The sequence below is a fragment of the Mixophyes fleayi genome, chromosome 2, assembly GCF_038048845.1.
Source record: "Mixophyes fleayi isolate aMixFle1 chromosome 2, aMixFle1.hap1, whole genome shotgun sequence".
Classification (NCBI taxonomy): domain Eukaryota; kingdom Metazoa; phylum Chordata; class Amphibia; order Anura; family Limnodynastidae; genus Mixophyes; species Mixophyes fleayi.
In genome coordinates, this window is record NC_134403.1 from 311,854,254 (window position 1) to 311,880,419 (window position 26,166).

The 26,166-nt window shown below is 38.8% G+C and overlaps 1 protein-coding gene across 1 annotated transcript in view; it reads right to left on the bottom strand.

The window, feature by feature from the left end:
- Positions 1–126: 126 nt before the first annotated feature.
- SMPX (small muscle protein X-linked) overlaps positions 127–26,166 on the bottom strand; it is a 59,677-nt gene continuing 33,637 nt past the window's right edge. The window contains exons 4-5 of the mRNA XM_075196564.1: positions 9,817–9,971; positions 127–420 (exon numbers count right to left, since the gene is read on the bottom strand). Of these exons, the coding sequence (XP_075052665.1) occupies positions 9,831–9,971 (141 nt within the window). The 3' untranslated portion in view covers positions 127–420; positions 9,817–9,830. The remainder of the gene's footprint in view (positions 421–9,816; positions 9,972–26,166) is intronic.

The following is a 26,166-nucleotide window of genomic DNA, read 5'->3' on the forward strand; positions in this document are numbered from 1 at the left end:
CTATTGCAATCTCTTTTTAGTCTTACAATTTCCCTTATCCCTAACCAATAATGCTATCTATCCAGCTATAATGATTTGATATTAGTCACAAACATCTTAGAAATGTCATTGATTTTCAATATCATCTCATGTAAAACAATTGTTTTTATTATTAGCTTTAATTCCAACCTATGGTTCTTGACATACGGTCACTCGTTATTTCTTAAAATAGAATACAGAATACAATCCAGATTTGAACATATCAATACTTTTTCATGAATAAATCTGATCTATGCAGAATCAATATAAATGTACAAATAAGTTATTTGCTGCAATGTGGAGGTAAACAGCATATAGGTAGTATACAGTCTTTATACAAATATAAAAAATATTCCACTGCGTCACTCTTCCACATCTGCGTTCCTTCTTCAGATATCACACCTACAAATAAAATGATATAATGTTACATTGTATGTAATTATTTAAGTAATTTAGTAAAGATTTAAGTATCAGTAGTTACATTGCAGTCTTTATTCATTATAGCTTGTTGCAAAAACACATAAATCTTAACAACATATCATCATCATCATCATCGTTTATTTATATAGCGCCACTGATTCCGCAGCGCTGTACAGAGAACTCATTCACATCAGTCCCTGCCCCATTGGAGCTTACAGTCTAAATTCCCTAACATACACACACACAGACAGAGAGAGAGAAAGAGACTAGGGTCAATTTTGATAGCAGCCAATTGACCTACCAGTATGTTTTTGGAGTGTGGGAGGAAACCGGAGCACCCGGAGGAAACCCACGCAAACACAGGGAGAACATACAAACTCCACACAACATATGTATGAACCATTGCTACTACAGAGGAATACTGAACATTTTGCCTCCACTTGTCATTCTGATTATTGTTCTTTGCACTCCATATTCTATGACTTATCACCATATTCACTTATTTTTATGCTAATGAATAAAAAGTCAGTGTGGTTTAGTTAACGGCACAAAATATTCACCTTTATAGAATACACATATTGCGTTAGGTTCTGTTACCTAACTTTTTCTGATTGAATTAGTACTCCATATAAAAAATTTAGAAAATGATCCAGTCAATAAAGAATGATAATAATTAAAGTCTATTTTTCTGAAAAATGACTTTTTAAAGAAACATAAAAATGACCAAATAGTTGTTTTACATCTTAAATAAATACTTTTAACTACAATATGGCAAATAAATGTTTAGTGGATTCATCAAAGAAATTTTAAGAACATTCCTCCACTTTTATTGAATACCCTGCATAGAGGCATTAAGGGAGGTTGGAAGGTAAACTGTGGTCCTCATCTTCATAATGGTACCAACCAAGTTGAGTGTCTCATCTACCTCATGGTGAAAAAAGCCAAACCTTTTAGCCCCTCTTTCTTCAGAGTGTGTTATGCCTGATCCCTCCTTGACATATTTTGGTTTACCTGTATCATATCATCTGACTTTGTTCATAAGAGAGGGGTGTGGTCATGTTACACGGGGTCACATCATGTTGGGGCGTGCAAAGTCTCTCCTACAATGCTGCCACATGTGGCATTGAAAGAGTGCCTGTCAATGGGGCACACCTCCCAGCTGCCCTGGATTTGGGACAAATGTCATGTGGAACATCCCCCTCAAATCAGCACATTTCATCCTCAATTGGGTCATTGGGAGGTATGTAACAGGGAATGTGATGAATTTCACACAACTGTAATGCTCTCACAATATTGGTGGCGTTATCAGAAATGACATATCCTCAGGAGTATCCAAGCGGGATAAGCCATGTTGCAATGACATCCCTTAGTTTTCCAGACAGGTGGTCAGCTGTATGCCTGTTAGTGAAGCCGGTGATACACAAATTGAGGATACCACTTTGTTTTTGCAACAGGATAAGGGGGATATTTGTGAAGCTGACAACGGTGCTAATGAGGATGTTGATGAGGATGATGTTGTTTGTGTAAGTCCTGCACCAGTGGAAGTAGTTCTTACTAGTGATAAGAAGAAGGCCATTGTCATGCCTGAGCATAAGACCAAAAAATGCTCTCACAATATTGGTGGCATTATCACAAATGACATATCCTCAGGAGAGTCCAAGCCGGATAAGCGATGTTGCAATGACATCCCTTAGTTTTTCAAACAGGTTTTCCAGGGGGCTCATAAGAGTTAAGGGCCCCCTGGCAAATTTTGACCCTGGCCCACCTCTCCTTGAGAGATGAGTTGAATTAGTTCTAAAACTTCAAGTGAATATTCAGTGGTATTTACTGTATGACTCTACGAGCCATATGCAGATTTAAGAGTTATGGTGGCTAATATCAAAGATTCAGAGTTCGCTTTACTCTGTCCAGCAGACTCTCTGATTGAATATTAAATGTGCACACATGGATATTTTCCTTCTCAGACCTTGTAAAATTATTATGGGCATAGAGAGAATATGCCTATTACTGGTGAGGAGGTGCAGTGATCACTCAATTACACTGACAGCTGCACATCTCGGCATTATGACAACATGGTTGTGACACTTGTTGTTCCAACCTTTAGGTGCAGTGTGATCGAATACTGACAGTGTGTTTGAATTCTTCAAGGCCCTAAAAGATTACAGTTACAGTAATAGCTGCGGGTCCGATCATAGCCCCCTGAAATGACGGGCCTCCTGACATGTGCCCACCCCATGAGTAGTACTGTCACAATGCTGCCCAGTGACTGGGAAGTACACTGAGAGGCCTAGGAGACACAATGATGGGACCTGCAGACATTATAATGGGACAGACAGACATACTAACAAGACTGGGAGGCGCACTGACTGGACAGACAGACACATTGATGAGACAGAGAGACACACTGACAGAACTAAGAGACAGACTAATAGGACAGACATACACACTGACAGGATTGGGTGACACACTGACATAACAGGAAGGCACAGTGATAAAACAGACACACTAACAGGACAGACTGACACATTGACAGGACAGACAGACAAACTCACGTGACAGACTGACAGGATTATGAGAGAGACTGGCATTACTCATTCTCTTCCCCTTTGGTTCAGTCAGCCACAGATTGCCTTCTTCCTCTTAGCTGTGTGCCTCCCGATGACAGGGGAGGCACTCAGCACACAAATGGCCTGTTTTGCTGCTTCTTTCCTCTCTCATCCCTCTACTTACTAGACACTGGTCTCCCTTCCATAGGCAGGTTGCCGTTTTCATTTTTAGAACATTTTAAGCTGCACTACCACTTAAAAAATAAAAAAGGTGACTGGGTCTACTACATTCAGTGTTTTTAATTTTATTAACCAACTTTAAATGATCGGTAGGGACTGAGAGCAATAGAGGACCACTGGGATAAATAGATGTATGAAGCAACCCCCAGAGCTATGACTAGTGTGTGGGGCACCGAGGGAAAGATTTTCCTAGGTGGCAGTGCAGCTTTAAAAAGCAATTGAAATATCAGTAATAAGTGCATTCAGGGCTACATTCTGGAGCCCAGAGATTCTTCACTCGTGCTGTTTTTTAAGCTTGATCCATCAGAATAAACTCTGTTCAAATACAGGTAAAAGTAGGTGTAGACAGTGAAGAGGGATTGGATTAGTAGCTACTACTAGATGCAACGTCCATTGATTCACCAGAAAAAAATATATATATATATTCTGGATTTTATTTTGACACTGAAAATTAGTATGATGGAAACTAAAATGTAGATGCAACTAGACAGTAGTTATTGATAGTTTATTGAATAATTTATTGAATTCTAATATATTAATTCAGTTAATATAATGTTGATAACATACAAACACAAATATTAAGTACACTTGAGAATGTATAATGGACTTGAGACAATGCACTTGTGAAACACAGTGGCTAATACCTTTAATGGAAATTTCAAACCATTCAGCATAAAGAATGCAATTGGTCAGTGGTAACAGTCTCCAATAACAAAGAAACACTTGGCTGCCAGAATACTGATTAGGATGATAAATAACATTCTTATTGTTGCTGTTTATACCTGGAATTTCAAACAGTCTGTGGGCTGCACTCAGTCCTCTCCCTTCCAAAAAGCCCTTTCACAAAGCTAACATCTTTCAATAAAGCATTTTACACAAAAAAAAACCCTAAACAATATGGGCCTGATTTATCAAGGCACATATTCTGAACACAACCCGCATTCAATATTATGCACATGTAAATAGGTTTTCCTTTCACCAGAATTCATCAAGGCAAGGATCTCAAGATCCGTGCCCTGTTGAATTCAGGTGCAGGGCTGCTCTGCTCAGCCCTACTACACAGGATGCTGCAGGTAAGTATGTACCTATGAGCACCTGCAGTAGCCTGCGGGTCCGGGTGCACTACAGACACCAGATCCACCGGCTCCATACAGTGTTAAAAATATTTTCTTTAAAAAGTGCATGGGGTCCCTCTAGTCCAGCCTTGTGCTGGTAATTGCAAAATCAAAGGGGGGGGGCAGTGTTGGACCCCATACATTTAAAAAAATAATAATAATTACATTTTACACCTATCCTGTAAAAACAATTAGTGTGATGTAATTGCTTCTGAATACATCCTCAAATGATATTCTATTGACCAATTGATGTGTCTTAATCTAATGTAAAACGGCGCTGCTTGACAAACCTAGGCAAGTGTATTCACTTAAGGGTATTTGAAAAAGAAATCAACATACACTGCAGCTTTAACAATTTTGTATTCAGCACCTTCACTGCTGGCAAATATGTATTGTGGTTCTAAAGAGAGGTGACCCCTAGCTAGTAATTTCAGAGAATGTTTTTGAGACTAGGAAAAAATGACATCTGCGACATAGAGAGATTATCATGATTGACAGAGGCAACACTTTGAAAAGATATGATGTATGACAGTTAAAGCATGCAGATTCTGCCCTGTGAGCAGCAAATGTTCTCTCTACTTCCCTAATGTACCATATATCGTAGTATTTTATTTTTATGTGTTCAGGTTTTTATGGATGTATTCTATTTTGATTAAACACTTCAGTGGACAACTGTGTTTCTCAATGCTATAATTAATAATATAATACAGTTTATTAGTAGCAGACCTAGATGAATGTTATTTACCAGATAGGCAAAAATTATATTAACCAAGCAAAAGTGTTCCCGACTTAATAGAGTTTTATTTTTATTGTAGGATCCTGTGTTCTGCCATAATAATGATGCAATGCCTTTGATCTTATTAATAACTAATCTCATTAATTATTGGAATATAATGCAATTTGCATCTTTTTTGCTATTTTAGTCACGTCGAATAATACGCACCCGTGACATCTCAGATGTACTTTAGAGGCATTATTTCACACAACCTTTTGAGCTTTCGTCTTGTACCATGCCAACCATAAACAAGGTATCCCAGTTGTTATGCTTGCGCATCCCAACTAGAAATCCATAAGAGCGACTGACGCTCTTTTGACAAGGCTATATATATATATATATATATCGCCTAAATATTACACATCTATTGACCTCCATGTTAGATAGCCCACCATTATGTGTTAATCGCTAAATAAATACCAATCTATAATTTACCTCACCATTCTGCATTATCAATATAAACATCCATTCATCCTATTCATTCAAGCCATCTAAACATACAAAACAGGCATAAAGATACATGTCTTTTACTTTACAAAGATAATCAAATATACAATAAATAAATGCATACATACAATACAGATAATACATAATAGATTCTACAGACATGATGTTAACACTTCAGAAGTAAGTATATAATATCCTATACTGTTGTGTTTTATATATATATATATATATATATATATATATATATATTAGTGTATATGCTGTAAGACAGAAATATATAGGAGTGTGTGGTCAGAATTGCTCTTTTGTGTAGCGTGTGTTTAGATGTAAGAGGAGAAAGAGAGAGCATGTTCGTGTGTTTAAATGTGTAAAGAGTATGGGCCTGAGTCATTAAGGAGAGCAAAGCCTAAAAAAGGAGTAACTTTGAATTTGGGCAAAACCATGTTGCATTTGAGGGGGAGGTAAAGTTAAAATGTAGGCACAGATTTATAGTTGGGGTAGGGCATGTCCTTGTTCAACTTTAAATTTCAGTGTAAAAATAAATCTATCAAGTATTTGTGTGCTAGATGAAAAAACTGCCAGTATTTATCTTGTGTGCAAAATAATAAATTCATTTGCACCCCTTCCATTGAAACATGGTTTGTCCCGGAGAACATTTACTCCTTTTTCTTGCCTTTCTTGTTTAAGTGGTAGATAAAGAAAGATTAAATGAGAGAGAGATAAATATATGAGATAAATGAGAGAGTGATATAAGAAGGTTGCATAGTGCATGTGTGTGACATGTGGTCAGACCTGAAGGATAATACATGCCAAGCATATAGCGAGAGAAAGAGATGGGGAGGAGCTAGAGTCCATTGTAGTGTAGATAGTAAGCATTCCTGAGATGGGGGAATAAGCTAGCCTTTGTAAAGCATGTGTGAAAAGGTTACTTAAAGATACAGAAAGTAATAGAAAAAGATATAAACTTTACATATATGTGCAAGCAAATTATATTATAAGTTGTAGCCAGAATACATATAATGTAAATAAACAGATAAAGATTCAGAGGAAAGGTAATAGAAATACATGCAAGCAAGTTAATAGAAATAGATGGATATATAAGATGTAGGCAGCGATACAGACAGATAGGGTATAAGCTTACTATGGAGTGTGTGTGTCCTGTAGGCTCCAGGTAGAAGAGATGTCTCAACTTACAGGTGTGTATGTGGTGTGGTCAAAAGAGGACTGTTTTGCCTGCTTCAGTGGCTTATAAACCTTTACCCAGAATGCATTGCTTCAGATGGGGGTTGTGACCTTTACCACAACAACACAACTGGACACTGCCTGCAATGATGACTCACTGATCTGTGTTTCTTAGCTGTAACTTCCTGTCTTGTAAGCACATGTTTTTCCTTTGTTTGAACCTAACTTACTGTGGAGCCACATATGAGAGACAATTTCTTTGGTTGCAATGCTCTGGCTTTTAGCCAGTTCATATCTTAATCTGCGCGTAAGTTTGGCGCATGTAAATAGCAGTGGAATGCTAGTGGCCATTATGTATGGCTCAAGCTCCGCCCACCGCGACTGCTTCATCAGCGGCGATATAGAAGCTCCTTCACAATTTTAGTTTTAATTTTAAGGTGTATTTGAATACCTTTTTATTGTTGGTTTTCCTTTTCTGTTTATCTGTGTGCTCACCTTTTAAATTTGGCGGGGATAAAACACTCTATAGCCAACAGGATCCTTCCAGTGTTTACAACAGCACAGAGTATTTTAGAAGATAAATGTTATGATTTTGTGGCAGTGAGTGACCTGATGTGAGGAGAGGAATAGAGACTTGTGGTAGGAGACAGAATTAGATAGTGAGGGGAAAAAAGTCCCTCTACAGCACAAAGTTATGATTTGAAGGTCCTGTTAGAAACACCTCTATATGAAAGAATACTTATACAACCTACTTCTTAAAAATGATCAGTTACAATTTTTTAGATGTGACAAACTGTTGCACATTTTCTGTCAAGTTTGCCAACTGTATTGGCAAGCTGTAAATAATAATAATGTTGCTGACTATAAGCGATTTATTTCTCCTTTTAATCAATAAGGGAATTTATCAAAAAGGATGTTAAGGACAAAAATGTGGTGTTGCACATAGCAACCCATTAGATGCTTGTTTTCTTTTTTTAAACTCCACTAGAACAATGACAGATAGAATGTGATTAGTTGCAATGGGACCACCTTTAAACAGTTTTCATCAATATCTCACATTGTGCAAATATACACACCCTGGCTATAGATGAGTAGCTGACCATATTTAGCATGTAGGTGTACGTAGGAGATTGATATCTAATAATGCACTTTGGATTTCTTAGAAAAATGTCAAGAACAATTATCCAGAGGGAAATTAATTCCAGAAGTATGCAGCATATATGATAGGCAACAATTTTAGTGGACAAGAATCAATCATAAATGTGAACTTAAGGTATAGCAATATGCCAACAAAATTACTGAAACAGCATAAAATATTCCAAATCCTATCCATGGGGTAGATGTACTAAAACTTCTAAAAGAAAACGTGAATGTGTTGCCCATAGCAACCAATCAGATTATAGCTATCTTTTATCTGGTACATTCCAGAAAATGATAGATAGATCTAATTAGTTGCTATCGGCAACATCACCATTTTCCCTTTTTACACTTTAAAGAAATCTTTCTCCTTGTCTCCAAACAAGAGAGAACACAACATTGAAGCACTGGAAAATAAAGAGTACTTTATGTATTGTTGATCTTGAAAACAACACTTCAGCAACAGCATAAAAATGAATTGTACATACAGGAACTATTCTATCGCAAGCTACAGTGCCTCAATATTTTGTTCCAGTTCTGAGAATATTGTATTTCTCTTGATACAAGTAAGAATGAACCTCTCTGCCACAGTTGCCAGAGATCATACAGCAGATGTAGTGTCGACATGTGGTAAGCCCCTGTCAGCCACCTGGCACCAGCATTCAAACTTCATGTCTGGCACTGAGGAAAGGAGTATCTGCCAGTTGCGTACTATTTCTTAGATAACAGAGCTATCTCCTTGTCACTGTCACGCTAGGTACACACCTGCTTCTATGTCCTTGGAAACTGTATTCATTGGATTATTTCTCTAAATGGATTAGCAGCTACCTTTAACAGAATACCTAATGCCAGGCTTACATCTACAATGCTGGCTCAGCATAATAATCAGGACAGGAAGCGGAACCTATAAACAACAGAGAGATATACAGTCCAGGCAACAGGTTACAACATTTTGTAAAGGTTGCAGATGGAAAAAAATACAGATGGCCAGAAAATGTTTGTTAATTATTTCCGGCAGAGCTGAAGCCCCTGTCCTATAGTAATGCTGGCAGGTCTACCAGGTGAATGGCAGCTTCTTACCAGCACCAGCATGCAAAGGTCAGCTCACATCTGCAGTGGCTGAAACCACTAGTTAACTAGTTGATGAATGAATGTGATCCACGTGTTCCCTGTTGTACAATACAAAGCTCTCTTGTATTTCTATATGGTTTTTTCAATATACAGTTCTCCTTAGTTTTAAGTCCTCCTTCATAATACCACTTTTGGTTATGAGTAGACACATTGTTTGCACAAATGAGCATCAGTATATATAACCGCATTTTCCAGCCAAATACAACTCTTGATATCTTCCATATACCAGTTCTACACTGAACACAAATATAGCAATATTTATTGCAAGGCCAAAGTGTGGGCTTCTACGCTCCATGTGCAAAGTGCCAAATATATCCAATGCTCAAGGGGTCACCATCTTCAGGTCACTGTCCTAAGGGAGGAGGGACAGTACCACCTAACACTGGGGTTAAATAGCTCCAACAGGAAAAAGGAATTCCAGGGCTATTGCTGAAAAGGAAACTTCTGATATCTTCAGGGAGAAGAGAGTCATAAGGATATCACTTCTCCATAGACATAGGTGAAGTAGGGTCAAACATACAGCTCTGCAGTCATTAAAAAAATAAAGTGAAAAGTAATACACACATAAAAGGTCAATGAAATAAATAAGGGTCATTTAAGTCTCAACCTTTTAGTTGGAGTCATAAAACATTTTCTCCCAACTGTGCCATTGACCTTCATTTCCATTGTATACACTTTGGTTTATGTGCTCATATAAATGAACCCTGTACATTATTGGCACCAAGATCAAGCAAGCATACTTACTTCCAACATTTTGCAATTACAAGATTAAATAAGTGCAATTTAAATATTCCAACAATCTCACCATTTTGTGTCATACTACTGCTCCTCAGCTCTTGGTACGAATTTAAGTTCACTTTTAATATTCTGAATTTCTGAGAGGTTGACTGCTGGCCCAGGAAGTTTAACGGCTCCGGGGAGCTGCTTTATCTCTTTTTCCGGTAAAACTTCTGGATTACTCTAGATAAAGAAAAGAAATATAATACTGCATTTTTATTTTTGTATATATATTTTTTTCAACTTACAATTAAGGCTTCACATGTGCAGCAGTGTATAACATTTTTGCTGTTTTTTTAAAGATATTGAACAAGTACAATGCTATATGAAAATAAGAACATGGGTGAAACATAACCATAAAACACAGCAAAAAAAAAAAAAGATAGTCATTCCCACAAGACAATTGAATCTAAAACAAAGGGCAACATTTAGGGAGTAGATGAGGAGAGTTGGCTCCGTGATAAGATGTTCTCATCCCTAGGTAACCGCTCTTGGCCAAAATGAAACTACTTACTCACCTGAAAGATTCTACAATCCTCCATCACTTCAATGTATGCAACCCTTTCAAGGTCTCAAGACAGGGTAGAGAGAATGATTTTCATGCCCCACATAGTGCTGATATTGCAGCCTTTAGTGCCTCCTTAAGTGTATTTGATGATTAAACCGCAGGTCTCTAATTGGGAGCCCTAAAAAAAAGGCCTTGGGGTTGGGTGTAAAGGGTCACAGAAAATTCTCTGATAATGTAAAGGTATCCCCAGTATAGCTTGGCTTCCAGACAAGCCCAACACATATAAAATGAACACCCTATTATCTGACAGCCTTTAGGATAAAAGGGTGAAATTGACAAGCAGATTTGGAGGCGTTCTAGGGTATGATACAAATGAAAGAGAATTTTGTAATATTACACCTTCATTTTACTCCTTCAAATGGAGGTTTTCGAGGCTGCAATGAAAAAAAGTTGCTTGATATAAATTCAAGGAGGAGCGTAAATGCTGATACGTGCTGTATTTTGTGTAAAATTGCTCTGCGCATGCTCAGAAATGGACTATATTCCACTGAATGCAAGTGTATGGAATTCATCTTCGACCACAAAGGACACTGCTGACAGCCTAGGATTTCTAGGGCCGAACAGGGGAGGGAAGGAACGTATGCATGTAATCAATGTACAGTAAGGGTGTGCCACGGTTGAGTGCAGGCACATCCGTCCGATTCAAGCTCTTTGTATCTCTCAGGTACATGATCATAACTTGCACCACCAGGGCAGGTGTAAGTGCCAATTGGTAATGATGACGTTCACGTATGCATATCAGAACATGTGTTTGCAATCAAGAGCAACTGCAAAAATGTATGTATGCATTTTATGTGCAGTAGGCATTAATAACATCCTGCTAAATATATTTCATGTTAAAAAATAGAAATGAAATATAAAAGAAAATGTTCTTTTTTTTATTAATGATTATGTTATTAAAAGGTGTTAATGTATTTAATAATAAAAAAAAATTCTGTGCATTCTGATGGGACTATATACATATGTATTGTATGTATCCTACAGTGTGCAAGTGCCATGTAGGCAGGTCGTACTTATGTGGAGGGCTTACCTGTCCGGGGCCGTTGTCGTTCCTTGGGCGGCGGCGGTTCCCTAGGTTCAGCTGGGACGGTGAGCCAATCAGGGCTCACCTCCCGGCCATTTGAAAATGAAAAATGGTGGCGGGCCAATCCGGACCCGCCATGTCATCACGTGGCGTCGCGTTGACGCTACGTGACGAAGTTAGCGCGGCACCGACTATTTAAGTCGGCGTGCGCGCCGCCATGGGCAGTTTGTCGGCGGAGAGAGAACCAGCAAAACGTGTCACGGAGAGCTGCGGGATCAAGACCAGAAGAGAAGAAGCCAGCGGAGACCAGCAGTGGCGGCAGAAAGCCCTTGTTAGGGCTAAGAGCGCCTCTGCTGCCTGAAGACCGGCGTGATCAAGACCAGAAGCCGGCGGCAGAGCGTGGAAGCAGCGGCAGACGGGGAAGGAGTCCAGGAGAAGCTCCCCGAAGACAGCACCAGGTAAGGCCCTTGCCAGGCAAACTCTCTCCCGGGCCCACGCCCGCAGCACACCCCATATAGTCGGGCATTAGGCCCGTGGCCACAGTCGGGCACAAGGCCCGTTGGCACAGAAAATTAGGGGCACAAGGCCCAGGGACCTGGGCACAAGGCCCAGGGACCTGGGCACTAGGCCCCTATGAGTTAGTGGGCCAGTAGACCATAATACTTGTGATAAAGGGGACAAGCCCCTGTTAGTTAGGCAGGGGGCGTGAGAGCCCCAGGTATAAAAGGGCACAAGGCCCTTAGGTAGTTAGTGGCCTAGAGGCCATAGGAAGGCCAGAGGGCCTGAGTAGGGGCTGGTAGCCCGAAGGCTATAAAGGGCACAAGGCCCTCAGTTAGTCAGGGAGGCCACAGGCCTCAGTAGTTAAGGGCTAGTACCCCTAGGTAGCAGGGCACAAGGCCCTAGTTAGTGGGCTCAGAGCCCTGAGGTAGAGAGGGGGCTGAGGCCCATTAAGCAGAGCACAAGGCTCTGTGTGCAACTGGGCAAGAGGCCCATGGTGTGAAGGGCAGAAGGCCCTGGAGGTGGTGAGATAGAGGCGTGGGAGCCTCGTGAGTGTAGGCGCGGTCCTGTGTGAGGTGAGCACACATAGTTAGGAGGTTCAGTAGAGCGGAGGCTCCTGTGGTGCTGTAGCAACCGGCTGGTTGGCTAGCAGCGGTGTGCTCTGGTAAGTAGCTTACAAAGTACTGTATATTTTATTCTGTCTGTGCGGCGGGTATTGTTGTATTACAGTATTTTGGGTGTGCTACGTAATTGTGTCCAGGGGCAAGACGTCAGGCCCCCATTAAAGGTAGGCTCTTGTTCCTGTGTTGTTCTGTGCTAACCCGTGCTGTGGGGACAAGTGTAGTTACCAGCATACACATAGTCAGGGGAGAACACACGTAGTTTTCCTGTCCCTTAGGTCCCCGGGGTCACACTGGTTCCCAGAGGGGGTGGCTGAGTGAGTTGGTAGCAGTGCAGCACACCTTGAGGCAGTTCCAGGGGCGGCCGTGGTTCTGATTGAGGGTCCCCAAGGCCGGTTCCGTGCAGGTGGACCTGTGGTTCCGGACGTAAGGACACGTGTGAGATACCCGAGTACAGGCAGTCGGGCGGTTCAGTTCGATTGGCTGTTCCGTGCGGCAGTCGGCCCGCGGGTTAGTGTGCTGTTCCACTGAGCCTCAGCCGGGCTTGAAGCAGCCGGTCCTTAGGGTCCGTGGGTGACCCCATCGTAAGGAGACAGTCTCCTTGGTTAGACCTGGGTGAGGGGGTTAGGAACCGCCCTCCGGTATAGTCCGTGAACACCGGCTGGTGTTCCCCGTAGTGTGTAAGTAAGCAGTTCCGTTAGTGCACCACACCTAGTTAGTCATAGTGGTTTGACTTAGTTGCGTTGCCGACCATTAGAACGTTGTTAGGGTCGGGTCGCTGTTGTAGTCAGTCCAGTTTTGTGGGTGCCATCTTAGTCTCACTGAGAGCGTAGAGGGAGGCTGTGTGTTCTTGTCATCCGCAGGAGTCGGGAAGGTGCAGGAGATCGGATTGGAAGTGGGAGTGTCCCGGTGAGTATCACGCTCGATTCCCCCTTTCGCTTAGGCCCTCACCGGCAGGTGTGTGAGGTACTTGAGGCGGGATTAGTCCTCGGACTAGTCTTGGTCTTCAGTGCCTGTAGTCCCCCGCGTCTTGGCAAGAGCAAAAGCGAGGAGGCGGCAAGTGGGCTTGGACTGAGAGTGTCCTTGTTCGTTGCCGTATTCTCGGACAGCCCTTACCTGGTAGGCGCGGTTTAACTCTGTTTTCCCTCTTAGGTGTTATCTGCGGGCGTCCGGAGAACCCCCCAATCCGGGACCGAGGTAGGATCCAGTCATCCACGTGGATCGTGGTAAATTCGGAGGTACTAGGAGTTAGTCGCCCTGTGAGGTACCTCTCCATTTAGGGACCTTACACTTACACACGGGTTCAACTAGAAACTTTTTTGAGATTCTCTTCTGGAATACGGTCGTACCTGCATGTTCTGTCCATTTTTCCAAAAAATGCAAATTGAGATCACTTTGCTTTCCTTAAAGAATCAGGCCCATGATCTGCAGAAAGTGTTTATCTTGTGATCTGTAGAGCCCACTCTGACGCCATGGATATTAGGATGTTTTCAATGCAGTTGGTTCTAGGACTGAGGCAAGAGTCAAAGACAAAAGGGGATATCCCTGTCACTGTCCTCCAAGACCAGGACATCAGTAGTATCATTTGTCAATCCAAGGTGGAAAAGTCAAGGGAAACTCAAACACCCTAAGCATCATGAACATAAAGTTTGTATCGACCCTATGGAAGGATTTTTGGGTGAAAGTAAGTGGGAGGATATGTTTTTGCCCCCTATGAACTGTGGTGAAACCCATCAGGTCCTGATGTATTAATTCCAGCATGTAAGGGGGACAAACTTACCTAAAAATTTGTATAACATTTTGAAATTGGAATTGATCAGCAATATTGTTTCAAGCGTCACAATTTAAGGGATGTTTCGCCTCTTTGGTAATTAGAGTTATTTTAAAAGATAACTAAGTTTTTGTGTGGCCATGTTTCATCATGAATGTAACTGAACAATGTAACTGGTCAAGGAGCTAACTCAAATTAGAAGTGTTTATAATTTTCATAAGACAATGTATACGGATCATGAGCTTTACCATGTTTTACATTTTTTTTATCACGTCACAAACTTCACTTAGTGAGATTGGTTCATCCAGAGCTATTTTTTACTCCTCTGAGAGGGGTTTCAAGCAGACCAGATTCCTAAAGTCTCTGAGAGCAGGAGTCTGGGACCATGAGAACTTATCATTTTTGTAAAATTATTATTATTATTATTATTATTTTTGTTGTTATATTCTATATTTATTTTAGTGACATTTTTATAGAATAGAACTGTGTTAATTCTCCATTCCACAGTGCCATTCCTGAAAGCTTCCTCTACCCCCACACCCACCTATTTTAAACCTGGAATCGGTCATTCTTCTCCATTTGTTATCTCAACAGGGTGATATCATAATTTACAAACAGACATAAGCTGAAAAACAGCATTGTAAACACTGGGTATGATTACAAGCAAAGCAAAATAGAAAAAATCATTAAATTCGAAAAGCCTCATGGCTGTGCCCCCCAAGTTAAAAGGCCCAATGGCTTTAACCTATTTCCTAGTGACACAATATTTTTGGTAAAATCGATTATTATTACATCGTAACTCTCAACTACCTGAAATAAATATGATTCAACCAGAGGGTTGCTAGTGTTGACAAACTGGAGGAAGAAATAAAATAGGAAACACAGAGGGCTGTTGTATTTGGAATTCTAATAAAATATGTGTTTTAAGAAAATATTGTTAATAAAAACTAATCATAGTTGGCTACATTTTAAAATCATTTCTAGGGATAAATTGCTACTATGGAGGTTCATGTAAACACATGGGACCTCATATAGAGTAAATCGTACTAGAAGGTATTTTGCAACTTGGATAAAACCAAGTTGCAGTGAAGGAGGAAGAGGGGGCAAATTCTATCTCAGCAGTGTAAAAGTAAAGCTGCCCAGTAATGATGTGCTACATGCAGAAGCAGGCAAACAATGCATCTACACCCCTTGTATCACAACATGGTTTGTCCATATGCAAAACCCTTTAGGTGAATTTGCTCTTACGCCTAAATGAGGCCCATCCTGTGATGCACTTGGTTATAATGTGATTTACTTACTTCTTAAATATTCTTCTTCAATAATTATTACAGTGTAAAGCCAAAGAATAAGCATAATCAGTGAGAATTCAACATATACAAGAAGAGGAACGATACTGTGTGGTTGGTCAATATTGAAGAATAGGGAAATGTCCTGGTAAAAATCTCTAAAAACCTGGAACAGTACCAGTACTTTAAGGATATTAGAAACTATGGAAACCAGATTATAAAGTGACAGCAACATCCTGAGATGTGTGACAGTCCAGAGTTACGTTACTATGTCTACTGATCTTCCTAAACTTTGCTTTCACAAAATAATCCAAACAGATACTGCAAATAAAAAACATGTATATTGCTGATATATACAATTCCTAAGAGAAACTTTTCAGAATTGCTGCCCCAAATAAAAGGTAGAAAAAAGTAGTATTGTCAATTAAGAAAATATTTAAATATTGAAGGACTGGTGTAGAAGACGTATAATAATTGTAATAGTTAGTAGTCATTATAATTGTTTTGTAAATTAGGGGCCTGATTATAGAACTAATGTAGTTACTATTCTTGAAGTCTTATCACAGCAACGCCCCTCACCCTTGTAGACTCAGCAGCCCCATCATGAAAGAGAACAATTTATTCCCATCAGTGTGAAGGAAGCTGAACTCGTCTCTCGCCCTGATGAAATCCTTTACAGCAAATCGAAAAGAAACACAAGATGTACTTGTTTAAATTACAAGTTCAAGTGCCATTAAAAATGAATTATTTTTTTGCCAGCCTTGTCTGTCGGCTGAGCGTTTAGTGAACAGCAGCTCATTACACAAGCACTTTATGCATTATTTAGTCAGCTATTTTTTGTCTCCTATGTATATTTTACCACTATAAGTCTGTTGTCAGGGCTGCACGGTGCTATTTTCCTGTTACTTTATTTCGCTTTCAGCAGTTGGCAGACTGCATTATTCCTACAACTCCCAACCAGCATAATGAGCAGTGTAGTTTGGCAATCCTGCTACTGCCATCACCACCTTACATACAGGAACATATATACTATTATAAATGTAAAAAGAACATTGTGTGAAATGGTGCCCTTTGTTTTAAAGAGGAAACAAAAGGGATTTTAGTAATTATCCAAGTTCTGTAGCCATAGCCTCTATATCCAACATATTACTGAAGGACGTCACTATAAGGGAAAGTCGCTGATTCTTGATCACGGTTAGGGAAATCACATAGGGGTTACCAGAAAGTGGCACTAACGTTGGGACCTCATGTTGATATACAGGGGTGCTACTCAATACAGAAACAGCTCATTCTGCTTAGAAACAGAAGTATTTATATTTAAGAAAAATTAGTCTTCGGTTGGAGTTTGCCTCGCTAATTGTTATTAAAAATATTCAACATGACTCACTTTATCGAAGTCATAGGCATGTGCAGGGGGATTACAGGTTCCCAGAATTCCTAGTTGGTCCAGACTTATTAAAATATGAATTTTGCTAGCATTAAACAAACGCCTGCACTGACCCCCTCCTTGTAGGGCGTTTGATTTGTGGACTTTTCTACAGCAAGATCTAACCATTTGTGTTAATTATGTAACACAATAATTTTACAAAGTCCTATGACGAAAACATTGGTGGCAACAAAAAACAATGAAAACTCTCTACACCATTTCCTGTGGACATTGGGTCAGTTTGGGAAAGTTGCAGACAACACATCAAGTCAAGCCTATATATATATATAGTTATATATATCATAGCTGTGGGATTGGAGGAATATTTATAGTCATACACATTAAATATGAGCCAACCATTGTGTACATGATTACTATATATTTACATTCCAGACATATAAACATATATAAAAAGTGGATATTGTGCTCTGAAACAGCCTGGAAATGTACAGTTCTGCCACCATTGCATATCTATAAAGTCTAACATGAAATAAAATGACTCTCTAGATGGCCCCAAATTGTGCTTGTGTGATTTCACTAAATAAACAAACCATATCCACCTTTGAAGACATGGAGAGAGTGTTTGTCAAGTTTCTACTAGTACATCGCCATCTGAAGAGAGATCTGACAACCTTAAAGATATATTTGGCAGAGTTATATTGCATCTGAGGGTTTGTACTCCTAGAGGGAACGCCTGACAGCAAGTAAGATATATCTGTCAGAAGTGTACCGCAGTTCCTCTAAAAGTAATTCAGGGAAATTCTAAAAATGAAGTTTGTGATTTTAAAGATGAGGGATGACATGGTCTTTTTATGCAGATATAAAGTACATGTATCAATCAAACAGTGGGAAACTGCTGCATCAATCACATTTCTTACATAGGATCCCCCTTTGCCTGCTCACTCTACACTAACAGGCGTAAGTCGTGACCCACAGCAAGAGATTGTAACCATTATGTTTCTAGTGCTGTTTAGAAAATAAAAACAAACAGTTGATTGGCCGGTATAGTCTACAATTGAATTTACACATGTGCACCATTTTTCATAAATGTGGCCAATAGTATTGATACTTATACTAAAATGAAATACAGAATATTATATTATCAAATGTTTTATTAGTAAAATATATAAGAAATACAAAGCTTTGAGTAAGTATATAAAATAGATACAATTATGTTACCTAAACCTAATATAGAGCCAATTTTTTAAACTAACACCTATAGGTGTGATAAAAAAAAAGTTATCTCAGCAATTTAACATTAATTTATTGCCATCGTAACTAATCATTACTCAGCTGCCACAACAGAAACTATCCAGAGAGGTTACTCTGAAGCCTCTGTTCTGTACTACTGAGCATGCGTGGGGGCCCAGCATCATGGGTGCCTGGGGCCATGGCCTGGCTGTGTAATTGGAGGAGTCACTAACCTGGTGTGGACGTGCCCCCCTTGGCGGCTATGGAAGAGGCCCCAAGAAATAGCTGTGCTGGGACCCAAAATTCCTCTTGGCGGCCCTACCTAGTAAATGTGTGGAACTGGAAGATTAGTAAATAAAAGTTAAATTTTTTCTTTCTGTTAATTCCAGTAGTGAAGTTGGGCTCTACATGGTAAGCAACACTGGCGATAATCCATTACATATATAGGGACAAAACTAAAAAGTCCCATTGTCAGTGAAAACACTCATTTAACCAAAAATAGAGTTGTTTACCCCTGATAAATCTGCCCTTATATTTCCATTTAATTTGGGGACATAGATTTGTCAACATTGCTGTCTCTCAGTCACCTCTATGTCACAGAATTTTAGTTATATTTAATATGCAGAAAGTAAAAAATAGTTAGAAAAACTCTACAGTAATTTTCTAAAGAATTTCTAAATTTGTTTTTAAATACATATATTACAGTGAAGCACCTGGAAATCTTACCATAGATATAAAATAAGAGTATACAGTATATCACTAAACAACACATTACAATATATTTTCTTTTTTTTTTTTTTAAAGGTATATATTTTCAATTTTTCCCCATTATTCATCATCATCATCATCATCATCATCATCCTCATCATTCATCGTCGTCATTTATTTATATAGCGCCAGCAAATTTCATAGCACTTTACAATCAGTGACAAACATAGTAATAGACAATACTGGGTAATACAGAGAAAGAGGAGAGGGGGTCATGTTTGCAAGCTTGCAATCATTATTACAGAAATTATTCTCTACTGGGAATCAGAGGAAGGGTCATTCAAAATATTTGCGGACGTAGAGAGTCAAATGGATTGGACAACAAATTCACCCTCCATTTACTGCTAGAAGTGTCAAGACTAGAGTAATAACAGCGCAAGTAACTGCTGTGTGGTCCAGTGATAAAGGGAACTGTCACTTCATTTACTGGTGGCCTGTGGGGCTGAAGCAAAGCACAAGCCTTGTTAATATTGTACACAGTTGTATTACTAATAGGTGGTGTGGACAAGATGTAAGATCCAACTTTAATGTATTATCCTCATTCCATAGGAGAAAGAGAAGATGCCCTTTATTTCTGCACTCTTCTTGTTTAACACCGATGGCTTCAGGGTGACTAAGGGGAAGAAGAAAGAGTTGGCACTGCAGAGCACCAGTGCCAAGATTAGAGATTAGGGAACAGGAGCACAGGGTTGTGACACAAAGGAAAAGGAAAAACTACCCCACCAGACACCCAGATGAGGAAGGAAACTACAGGCAGTAAGGATCATGTACTAACTAACAGAATATGCAGAGTAACTCTGCATTATATACACACCACCCATTTGTCCTACTCATGAATACAAGCCCACCTCAATGATCAGATAGTGCCCCCTGCTCAGATGCTTGCATTGCCCATTAGAGGAATAATGGGCACAGATGGAAATGGACATGGTGGAAAGAATAATACCACATCAACAGTCCAGCCTGCTCTCAGTTTTGGATCCCCCGGTTTCATCTTTAATACATTTCAAGTTTTCCTTTTTCCCCCTAAATGCTGTTTGTTTGAGTCTCATTTATGTTTTAAATATATCATGGCAATAACAAAGGGACATTGCAGCTGTCTTTAGTACATGTGACACTATTGTATGCTTCTTTTTTTCATTACATTGGTATGCAGATAGTGCAAAAGGCTTCACATCAAAAATACAGGCACACTCTTGATCTATGCACCATGGACAAGTAAGAATACACAGTATAAGAATATACAGTATTTTGCACACACGCCGTCATTGTCATCACATGTGTCATCAGCTTAACACGCGGGGCCTGAGTCATTAAGGCATGCATACTGAGCGCAGCATGTGTTTGTTTTAAACTGCATGTAACTCGGCTCTGCATATTTAGATCTCAAGATACGTGTGGTGACTACGGGTGTAGATTTACTCTGCTGTACTAGACCAGGCACTGCAGGATACGTACAATACCTATGTGGAATATAAAATCTCAAAAGAACACATATAAAAAAAATATATGTGATCAATTAATATCAATATTATAGTCATTTATGATTATACATGGGGTTTTTTTCTTCTTGAAAAACATTTATCAGTGTGTACTTAATGTCTACTGTACATAATAGACATTTTTACAGTGGCTCCTGATTGCAAACACATGTTATAGCATACATACGATACTGACATAACTAGGACTCAGGACTTAGACAAGACTTCAAGCTGGAGCAAGAGATGTGTCAGAAAACTAGCGTACTTCTGTGACTGCACGGGAACACCCTTACTGTATATTGCATACGTGCATCCGCCCATTTCCCACCCTGTTCTCGCCCTGAAACCATAGGCTGTAGTAAGTGTCGTTTGCACTTGAAGATGACTTGGACGTGACTGCATTCTGTTGTGTATCAACTGGATCTGAGCATGTGCAGAGTAATTATAAGGATGATACACACAAAGATGCATTCCTTAATGACTAGTCTAGTACAAACCTGTGCAAACAGGCGCATTCACATAAATATAGGTTCATGACATCACAAAACTGAACTTGTGCCTTTGGAGTGCAGTTTAGCATTTTCGTAAGTTACCCTTAATTTCAGGTAAGAGACATGTCTGTCTAGTGGGCAGGATGGAAGCTTAGCGCACAGCACTGGGGTCATGAGTTTGATTCCTGACCATAGCCTTATCTGTGTGGAGTTTGTATGTTCTCTCCGTGTTTGTGTGGGTTTCCTCTGGGTGCTCCAGTTTCCTCCCACACTCCAAAAACATACTGGTAGGTTGATTGGCTGCTATTAAATTGACCTTACTCTCACTCGGTCTGTGTGTATGTTAGGAAATTTAGACTGTAAGCTCCAAGGGGCAGGAACTGATGTGAGTGAGTTTTCTGTACAGCGCTGCAGAATTATTGGCGCTATATAAATAGCTGATGATGATGATAGTATATCTTTGCATGCCCTGTCTACAAGAGTAGTGTGTTTTTCACCTGTGACATGTTGGCTCCATGTCTGTTCTTTTATTTTATTTACCTTTAAATAAATGTGGAAGTTAGAAGCACTAGTCCTGGGAAATAATATGAGTGAGGATTATTAACTTGACACTGTGAGCGGAGGAGGAAGAACTAGACAATAGATGAAGATTTGGACAGTTATGTTAGATAGTGGCGTGAGCGTCTGCATTTGGGAGTCAATTAAAAAATGTTATGGAGCTCTGTAATGTCTAGTTACACCGCTGCTGCAGCAGGATTTATGTGTGTGATTTACACAAAGCTGGAAGTAAATTTGTTTCTTACAGGGTTTAAACATATTTGGCCTGAGTCATTATGGAGAATAAGACAAAAAAAAGGAGTAAATGTTCTCTGGGACAAACCATGTTACAATGCAAGGGGTGCAAATTAGTTTATTATTTTGCACATATGTTAAATACTGACTGTTTTATTCCTGTAACACACAAAAAAGTGATAGCTTTATTTTTGCACTGAAATTTAAAGTTGACCTAAGACATGCCTTACGCCATCTATAAATCTGTCCCCACATTTTAAATTTACCTCCCCCTTCAATGCAACATGGTTTTGCCCAAGTGCAAAGTTACTCCTTTTTTTTTTGCTTTGCTCTCCTTAATGACTTAATGCCCACTGAGTTTATACATCAGGAAGTTGTCAGGCCCTATTTTATACAGCATATTTTTCTAATAACTTGAAGATTATTAGTCTAGCAATAACTAGATTTCAGAATATTACCACAGATATAATCAGTATGTTTTCCACAGCATATTTTATTTAGAGGCTGTGACATTTGTTTCATCCTCTTACCTCCTGGGAACACCAACAAACTAGATTCACCATCTTACCCAGTGACCATTTGCAACATTTAAGAGCCTGCTCCTAATTGGGTAAAACATCTAGGTATGAGCAATCACTGACCTCTGTTCAATAAACTGCATCTGCCATGATGTTCAGCCAACTATGAACTACTTACTATTGATACTGATAAAAAATGTTGTCATGGTTACTGAAGGCTAAAAGTAACCCATTTGTCTTGCTTATTAACTACATTTGTATGATCCCAGGTGGCCTGAATGAACTTTTTTCACATTACAATTTAATTGTACAAATCTTTACAGTTTAATTGAATTGTACAGCCATCTTTATATGCGTTAGAGTCATTACAAATATAAGGTTGAATAGCTAAGTTAGCTGGTCTAGAATTGTCACTGGATAACTTGGGAAGTGTGTTTCTTACTACTATCACATAGTGGCGTGTGTGCTACAATCGCACAGTCACTGAATTTGTATAATCAAAATCTTCATACGTGTAGGAAAATGTTTTGATCTTTTAGATTATTATTATTATTATTATCTTTTACTTATAAGGCGCCACAAAGGGTCCGCAGCGCCGTACATTACATATACAGAAAACAGAACCAGACACAACATGATACAAAAATATATACAAACAAAGGTGACAGGGTAAATCAGATTATTTCTGGGACAGATAGTAAAAGGGATAATAGAAATCAGCGAGAAGAAGAAGGAAGCTTAAGAAAACAGGGAAAACAGGGCTAGGGAAGCAGGCCAAGAGGTACAGAGGGTGATGGATTAGTAGAAGGAGCACACAAGGAAAGAGGTCCCTGCTCATGAGAGCTTACATCCTAAAGGTTAGGTGGAGACACAAATAGGGTGGTACTAACTGGGGGAGAGAGCCAGGACAAGGGAGTTAGGAGGAGGACTGATAGATGCAATTTAATTCATTTCTGATTGCATTGTGGGAAATAAATAGTACCAGGTGTGTTGATATTGGAAAATGATTGATGCGATCGCCAATAAAAAAATTAATCAAAAACATACATCAACATTAAGACCATAACTTGTGTGTTTACCATTATTTGCAAGCCAATGTTAAGTTATAAAGCTTCTCCCTTGTCTTATCAGAATGCATTAAGGGAATCCACAGGCTCAATTGAAATAATTTATTTAGGGAAATGCAATATAACCTATTTTCCAGAACGAACCTTGCATCTAACATGCCTAACAAAGGGCAGGTTAGAGGAATAAATCAATGCCCTTAATTGTAGTCATTTTTTTTTACTGGTCTCTGTATTTATCATGAGATGTACTAGTGTCTAGACGTTATACACCAGCACAGGAGATGACTTTTCAAGACTTCAACATTACCGCCTTCATCCTCCATGTGAAGATAGGAATATGCAGCTCAAATAGGTTCATTAACTTTATTCATAGAGAAAATAAAACTATTTTGCAACAATAATCCACTGTGGTCCATTAATTTAGAGTGTGTATAAGGTCATAAGTTATTAAAAAATATCAGGAATTAAAAGGATAAATATATCAAGCTGGATGTATGGACTATGTTAATTAAAAATAGGGCATGTTAATATAGGTTTCATTAGGTGTAAATAAATATAGATGGAGGCCAGCACTTAGAGACCTCCATATAATTCAGGAGAAAAAAGAAAAGAAGTCCTGTTAAATGCATGAAGAGCAGATGAAAGGTTGTGTTACTTACTCAAAGCATGAAAACAATCATGACCATCATTATCATCATCATCAGCTATTTATATATGCCTTGAACCAAGTTCAAGAGGGGACTCAAAGACATCATTGGCCTGAAATCCATTACAATAGGCACCGATTGTAAAACACCTAAAATGTATCAACTTTTATTAGTCCATAGTAATATAATACCATACAAATAATGACTAATACAGACAATTTATCCAGCCATTTTGTAGTATATGCTGCTTCGTTATGTAGTCTCTGGATTCCTGGTAGTCTATATTATTTTTAACCTCTGGCGCTAAACTAACTTTGATTCAATAACTCTGTCTGCCAAGCAGGTATTTGTTTTGCTCTGTAGATTAATCATAGAGGACACTGGCTTCTCTTGATTTACTAATTGTACAGAGAATGGAACACATATTGCAGTGGAAGCTGTTTTTCTTTATTGAATTGACTATTAACTTTATTGACTCTGCTTTTTCATGTCCTGATGGAATAGTTGCCTCCCTAGATCTCTGCTTGTTCAGACGGATAACATAATGTATTCCCTCTATTCCCTTCTATGACTCTTTTGCATATAAGTCATTATGTACTAACCATGGTAATGCCAACTGGTCACTGCTGATATGAGTTTTAGTTTTGGTTTTTATATGAAAAGCCCTTTAAACATTTGCAATGTGTGACATGTAACCTGCATTCTGCATTATGTAATATATATATATATATATATATATATATATATATATATATATATATATAAAGAAAAAGGTAAATAAACAACATGACCCTTTCATCACTTAATGTGTGGATACGTCTATGGTTTTAATGCAAACATATATAATAAATAATGAATACATAACATACTGCATATAATAAATAATTTCCTACAATTACAGCTGTCATGTTATCACCAAGTCAAATTGCCTTTCTATAAGTTGAGAGTGGAAATACAGTTATATTAGTAATAAGATATGCTAATCACAAAATTACACAACATTTAACATGGTTACCATGGAAACCTTGTCTGACTCACTTTTTTGAGTAAGAGGCTGGACAACTACAATGTGAAGCTGATGATAATGTCTCTGCTGTATACAGGGTAATACTGACACACTGTGGCCAAAAATATGTATCTTAAATTTCATTTTACTGAAACAAAATATTACTTAGTATTATTCAATATTAAACTGTTAACGTGGGCTTATTGTTTGCTCTGTGATAAGTACACACTGATGCCTTCTTCTCAGAAAGTACACAAAGGTGTGGGGAGAAGTGCACTGAAAAGAGTGTAAATGATGCATGAAATGTAAAACCTCCTAACATTTAAATAAAACATTTCCATTTTCCTGATGAAATAGTGCTCAACATGACCTCATCTTTATTACATATGGTGCTTTTGTATGTTTCAAGCTTTGCTTTATAGGGCAGTGTGCGCTGAAAAATGTGTTTTCTGCCAAAGTGCGATCACAAGACACAAAATTAATCCTATTAAAATTATAGGATGAGACTTCTGACAACTAATGCAAATATAAAGTCCCTTTGCAGAGTTACAAAGGCCATGCTGCCCCCCCCCCCCCCATACAGTAATGAATACCCCTAAAAATGCACTCTTTTCACCCTTTATATAATTTTAATAATCTCACTACACAAATCAAAGTCGCGTTTTGCTTTGCTCTGTAAAACTAGGTCCACTCTGTGCATTGCTAAGAATGCCCTCCTTCCCTTCCTACCTCCCTCCCATCAGCTGGTGTAAATCTCTGTTTCTAGGTAAACAGCGATATCTTTCTTTAGAAAACCTTTATGCTTCAGTGAAATCTAGCCACACTTATGCGACTTGAGGTGCACTGCAAGTTCTACAGAGTTTGCGCTGTGTCTCAGCTATTTTGTGCTGCGTAAATTGGGCCCAATGCAATGCTATTAAAATTGCGCTGAAAATTTACCAAAAGTGAAAAAAGTGAAGTAAACAAATATTACTTACATTATAAATACCAGTATGCATCATTTTCTGCATAAAGAAGTATAGAAAGTAGTAACAGGGAAGACTATTTTTTTGGATGATGATAGTTAAAGTACTTCCTATATACTTATATATATAGTTTAGCAAGTTATCAGAGAGACCTGTTGCTGCAATATTTTTTAATCACAGACATTGAATGCATAAACCTACCAAGTCTCACTATCAATAACTTCTGTACTATTCTTCTGTCAAATATTCTGTTTAT